This window comes from Oncorhynchus tshawytscha, linkage group LG19 (genome assembly GCF_018296145.1).
Source record: "Oncorhynchus tshawytscha isolate Ot180627B linkage group LG19, Otsh_v2.0, whole genome shotgun sequence".
Lineage (NCBI taxonomy): Eukaryota > Metazoa > Chordata > Actinopteri > Salmoniformes > Salmonidae > Oncorhynchus > Oncorhynchus tshawytscha.
The window spans coordinates 17,996,834-18,003,411 of NC_056447.1; the positions used below are offsets into that span (position 1 = coordinate 17,996,834).

Sequence of the window (6,578 nt, forward strand, 5' to 3'; positions counted from 1 at the left end):
CCGGTCTAAAAAATCACAAAGAAAAAAAGTTGCCAACAACATTTGATTTCAGTTTCCTGCTGTTCTTCACTGCACTGCCACAGGTTGCTAATCAGAGTGCGGTTGCATCCCAAATGACAACCTATTCCCTATGTAGTGCACTACTTTTGACAAGGGCCCATAGGGCTCCAATAGGGCTCTGGTCAAAAGTAGTGAATAGGCTGCTAATTAGGACTCACTGTGTCTGTCAGGCTGAAGACGTTGCCCTGTCTTTCCTTGTTACAATCAGCCTGTCTTGTTCATAACAACCATGCTGTTCATTAGGAGGTTTAAGCATGCAGATCGAGGTCTCCTGTTGTGAAGGCAGGTCATTTGGGCCTGAACTGTGGTCTGACTGAGACACAGTGGGAAGATTTGTCCATAAATATTCCCATAGTGCCCTGCTTTATCTTAATTGGACCAATGCGTTGCACTAAGAGGCCATGATGACACATCTAAATGGTTGATGGATGTAAAGTCGGTGGTTGAAAAGCATGTAGTATCATCATGAGTACTCCACATATTTCTAACAATTGGAAATCCAGAGGCTCAGCTGGGCATTGAGGAATATGTAAAACTATGTTAAGTATGGGGACATGTCTTGTACACTCAGACTGTAATACATTAGGAACAACCTCCTAATATTGAGTTGCACCCCCTTTTGCCCCTCAGAGCAGCCTCACTTTGTTGCGGGAATGGACTCTGCAAGGTGTCAAAAGCGTTCCACAGGGATTCCTGCCCGTGTTGACTCTAATGCTTCCCACAGTTATGTCAAGTTGGCTGGATGCCCTTTGGGTGGTGGACGATTCTTGATACACACGGGAAACTGTTGAGCGTGAAAAACCCAGCAGCGCTGCAGTTCCTATACACACTCAAACCAGTGCACCTGGCTCCTCCTTCCAAAGGCACTGACATTTTTTCGTCTTGCCCATTCACCCTCTGAATGGCACACATACACAATCCATGTCTCAGGCTTCAAAATCCTTCTTTAACCTGTCACCTCCCCTTCAACTACACTGATTGAAGTGGATTTAACAAGTGACATTTTTAACGGATCATAGCTTTCACCTGGTCAGTCTATGTCATGTGAAGAGCAGGTGTTCCTAATGTTTTTTTACATTCAGTATGATAGGACATTATTTTCTATTGAATTTTTTTTTTTTACCCTATTACCCCCTATTGGTTAGTGTGTCAGATAAACATTGTTTGGTTAGGGTTAGTGGTTAGGTAGCCTGGCCTGAGTGCCAGTCTGTTTCTACTCGCTTGCCAACTACTTGTCACACTAGACCAGAGTTCCCACTTAGAAGTCAGCTTGAAGTGCATTTATTGGTCGATAAACAAACACTAGGGGCAGTGATGTATTAACAGTGTTATGAGACTAGTGTTACATATCACAATACTTCAGCATATTTGGGATACTTCAGCAGTCTGCGGTTATTATACTTTTTCAAAAATGTGTTAAATGCAACTAAGGTGCAATAGGGATTGATTTCTCAAACAGTTTTTAGTGTCAACTGGTCATTGGTTTTCATTCATTGTCAAGTAGAGCCCCCTAGTGGTCATTTGATGAGGGGTACTGCCTCACAAAATGACAGAATCAACTGAAAGAAACGTAGGCTACTACAGAATGGTTCCACACAAAAACAAGTTCAGTGAATTTGTCAAGGTTACAGGAATACATGGAGTGATATTGCCAGGCTTAATATTCATCCAGAAATGGGTATTCAGGATGGTCACTCCACCTGTGGGGAAAAATAAACACTGTATCAACACCTAAATATAAAAACTGACTCAATATTGTAGCTACTAAAGTGCAATACTTACATTAAAAGCTCCACAAAACGGATGTCTTTGTTCAGTCCTTCAATTGCTTTCATTTCATCCTCAGTGAGTGCAAAGTCAAATATCTATAAGAGTACAAAAAGGGGGTATAACTGAAATAGGTCACCATGCAGTATACACTGAGTGTACAAAACATTAGGAACATCTCCCTCATATTGCACCCCCTTTTGCTATCAGAACAGCCTCAATTTGTCAGGACATGGACTCTACAAGGTGTCGAAAGCGTTCCTCAGGGATGCTGGTCCGTGTTGACTCCCACAGTTGTGTCAAGTTGGCTGGATGTCCTTTGGGTAGTGGACCATTCTTAATACAGAAGGGAAACTGTGGCACCTACTACCATACCCCATTCAAAGGGACTTCAAAGTGGATTTAAATAGGGATTAAGGGACCATAGCTTTCACCCTGATTCACCTGGTCAGTCTGTGTCATGGAAAGAGCAGGCGTTCCTAATGTTTTGTGCACTCAGTGTACACTCAGTATTAGTGGTTGTTGACTACGTTTAATTCAGTTGAACCTGAAAGTTGTCCTTGATCCTGTAAGTGCTGAAGCTCTTGGGGATGACCACCACTCCTCTCTGGACATTGAATCGCAGGGCCACCTGAGCACTGTTCTTTCTGTACTTCTTCGCTATGGACACCAGGACCTCATCCTCCAACAGAGGAGGGCATTTCAGGTTCACCCAGGAGGCGTCCCTTGAGGTGCCTAAGGGGCTGTAGCCTACGATCACAATGTTATTCTGGCGGCAGTACTTAAGCAGCTTGGGCTGAGTGAAGTATGGATGGCACTCGACCTGTATTGAAAAATACATACAGCACTTATTAGTTGAGTGCACAAATCTCAAAAGGAGGTTTTCCACATGTAATTGCATAAGCATCTCAGCATTGAGCGAGAGTATGCACCACCTGGTTGGACACAGGTCTGTGTTTGAGGCCAGGCTTTCTCAGTAGGAGCTCCAGCTGTCTCCTGTTGAAGTTGGAGACTCCCAGAGATTTGACCAGCCCTGCATCTTTGCAGGCCTCTAAAGCCTGTTGGAAGAGAGGAGACTTTAAAATATGTCCATTCATACTGATTTACCAGAATGAGAGAGACATACCGCAGAGAAAAACACAACACAACTTCTAGAGACAGTGGAGAACTTTGGAAAGAGGTTGACTGCCTATTTATGGCATTGTCCTTGACACAGAGATTAGAGCCAAGGCCATTGCAATTGAATTGATATTTCTGCCCAGAATATTTACTCTGGGTTTTGTGTATAGGCTAGTGCCTACCCTGTTCTAATACTCTGTAATACATTATTTTTCTTATACTGTTCATTATAACCACCCCATAAGGATGCTGATAGTTGAGATTCCTTCCGCTATTCTAAACACAATTGATTCTGATAATGAGACGATTATGCATTTGGCTATGGGCCTGGAAGACAGAACTCACCTCCCATGTTGCACATAGGTCTGTCTCATGGTAAATGTACCGCCCGTCCTCATATTTAGGATAAAACTCATCACCAGGCTGAAATTGAGATACCGTGATAAGAATGACTGACACATTTGAAACATTTTGAGTTGACTTAAAAATATTTCATGATAACTTTTTTTGAATGTATTTTACATTGGCCTTGAAGTGGTGGGTGCAATTTCAAACTGACGTCTGTAACTACTGTAGTCTACAATCTGTTAACCTTGAATGCGGTGGGCATCTCGATGATGTATAGATCCACATAGTCCAGTTTCAGGGCCTTCAGTGTCCTCTCTAAGGCAGGCCTGACGAGCTCTGGAGGGTGGAAGGTGTTCCATAGCTGTGACAGGTAGAAGGAGACCGCTATGACCAACCGCTATTAGCCTGACAGACCTGGGTTCAAATACTATTTGATATCATTTCAGATACTTTAGCGTTGCTTGGTTGCAATAGAACCAATGGAAAAGGCCCCAAAATACAAACAAATGCAAAGGTATGTGGTCTTTGTGCTGTTTACCGGACAAAGATTATCACCTATTCCTGGACAAAAATGCACTTTAAAATTGGGAATCCCCATTGAACATGCTTCTAGTTCTGAATCAAGGACTAGGCATCTGTGCCAATGTAACTGGCCCTTATAATACAGGCCTACTATGGTTCTGTGATAGAAAGTTTTAAGTGATGTTGATTGTGTGTAAATCAACCAGCAATAGAACAACTTCACCTTTCCACAGTAAAAGATGTCTTCTCTTTTGACGGTTCCATCTGCAATTTTCTCTCTTATGGCTTGACCTACTTCGTGCTCATTGAAATACACCAAAGCCCCATCAAAGTGTCTGTACCCCACATCTATTGCATGCTTCACACTGTTTAACGCTGTGCCTCTGGGTGTCTGTCAAAAAAACAGAGTTAAGAGAGTGAACGTGCATGAAAGAAATAAGTCAAGTTGACTTTTATCTTAAACTTAGAGACATTAGGTCGGCCTACTTTGTTTATCACTAGTTAAATGTTTAACCAGTCAATCACAGCAGTAAACATGGACTTTGTGCTGTTATGAACGTGAACTCATTTGATCTTTGATTATTAAAGCGCATTCTAGTTTACAGGTGGTTGACCTCATCCCCAGGCTAAACGTGTCTGGGAAGGAGATTAACAGGTGGCCTGCCTGTCAGTGAGAAATCCTAATTATGTTATCCAAATCAGACTGTCAGGTATACTCTTGAAAAATGTGAAATTCAAACAGTGCTATTCTTGAATACTCCACAAACAATGTAATGTGAAGTTGTGCCGGAGTACATTTTGTCAAATCTTTTTTTCCCCGCATGCCCCTGTTGTTCAAACTGCTCTTAAAAAAAAAAAGGTTTCCCTTACCGTTCGTGGGTCTCCATAAGTCCCCAGTCCAAATAGGGGAATCCGGTTCCCATCACTGAGGGGAACACTGTGTTTCTCAGCAGTCAAGTTCATCTCTGAGTCTGTTTGGACTTTGGGAGAAGTGAGGCTAGGGCTTCTTTATGTAGGAAACTTAATGGCTAATGTATTACTGAGCTACCTTTGAGCTACCAGAGTGCAAAATTACCCACCCAGAGCACAGTGCTCTGCTCTCTGTGTCACAGTACAAAATGGACCAGAAAACCCAGGGGAGAAGGACTGCCCCCTCTCATTGAAGTCATAGAGTTCAAGGCCGACTAGGGTAGTACAGGATGATGTTTTCAAAAAGCAGGATCTGTCACGCCCTGACCATAGAGAGCCCTTGTTTCTCTATGGTGTTTCAACTCCAGCCACTTTAATAATGGGAATTGATGGAAATTGATGGAAAATATATCACTAGCCACTTTAAACAATGCTACTTAATATAATGTTTACATACCCTACATTACTCATCTCATATGTATATGTATATACTGTACTCTATATCATCTACTGCATCTTGCCTATGCCGTTCTGTACCATCACTCATTCATATATCTTTATGTACATATTCTTTATCCCTTTACACTTGTGTGTATAAGGTAGTAGTTTTGGAATTGTTAGGTTAGATTACTCGTTGGTTATTACTGCATTGTCGGAACTAGAAGCACAAGCATTTCGCTACACTCGCATTAACATCTGCTAACCATGTCTATGTGACAAATAAATTTGATTTGATTTTGTGTTTAGGTCAGACTGTGACTAGGGGGGTGTTCTAGTCATTGTATTTCTTTGGTGTTTTTTGTATGATTCTCAATTAGAGGCAGCTGGTAAAGTAGATATTTTCCCCCCCTGTGTTTGTGGGATATTGGCTTGTGTTTCGTTGTTTGGTTATTGATTTGCTTAAGTTTCACTTGGTAATAAAGATGTGGAACTCTATATACACTGCACCTTGGTCCAGTTCTGTCACGGCTTTCTTCCTGGGAAGGAGAGGCGGATCAAAACCGTAGCTTGGTTATAGTTCATGGTTCTTTAATAAGAAAACTCAAACATGAACACACTACAAAACAATAAACATGAAAACCATAACAGTCCTAACTGGTGCATAAAACACAGACAGGAAACAATCACCCACAAAATACCCAAAGAATATGGCTGCCTAAATATGGTTCCCAATCAGAGACAATGATAAACACCTGCCTCTGATTGAGAACCACTCTAGGCAACCATAGACTTACCTAGACAACTAAACTGAACACAGCCCCATTAATCTATTAAAACCCCTAGACAAGACGAAACACAATAAATCACCCATGTCACACCCTGGCCTAACCAAAATAATAAAGAAAACAAAGATAACTAAGGCCAGGGCGTGACAAGTTCTTACGACAACCATGACACGATCCCTCATTATAGTGATATATTCAATGTTTTTTCTTTATTTGTACTATTTTCTACATTGTAGAATAATAGTGAACACATCAAAACTATGAAATAACACATTTTGAATCATGTAGTAATTAAAAAAGTGTTAAAAGATTATTCAAAGTAACCAACCTTTGCCTTGATGACAGCTTTGCACACATTTGGCATTCCCTGAACCAGCTTCATGAGAATGCATTTCAATTAACAGGTATGCCTTGTTAAAAGTTAATTTGTGGAATTTCTTTCCTTCTTAATGTGTTTCAGCCAGTCAGTTGTGAAAAGGTAGGAGTGGTATACAGAAGATGGTCTTTTACCAAATAGGGCTAAGTCCATATTATGGCAAGAAAAGCTCAAATAAGGAAAGAGTATCGACAGCTCATCATTACCTTAAGACATGAAGGTCAGTCAATCTGTGATGAAACTGGCTCTCA

General features: G+C 41.3%; 1 protein-coding gene across 1 annotated transcript; it reads right to left on the bottom strand.

Annotated features, from left to right (window-relative positions):
- Positions 1 to 1,325: 1,325 nt before the first annotated feature.
- Positions 1,326 to 4,913, bottom strand: LOC112218178 (aldo-keto reductase family 1 member D1). The gene is made up of 8 exons (XM_024378766.1): positions 4,687 to 4,913; positions 4,040 to 4,207; positions 3,539 to 3,655; positions 3,292 to 3,369; positions 2,763 to 2,885; positions 2,375 to 2,650; positions 1,843 to 1,925; positions 1,326 to 1,760 (listed from the first exon to the last, which is right to left on the bottom strand). The coding sequence occupies exons 1-8, from the start codon at positions 4,777 to 4,779 to the stop codon at positions 1,718 to 1,720; spliced, it is 981 nt and encodes a 326-aa protein (XP_024234534.1). The 5' UTR covers positions 4,780 to 4,913; the 3' UTR covers positions 1,326 to 1,717.
- Positions 4,914 to 6,578: the final 1,665 nt, after the last annotated feature.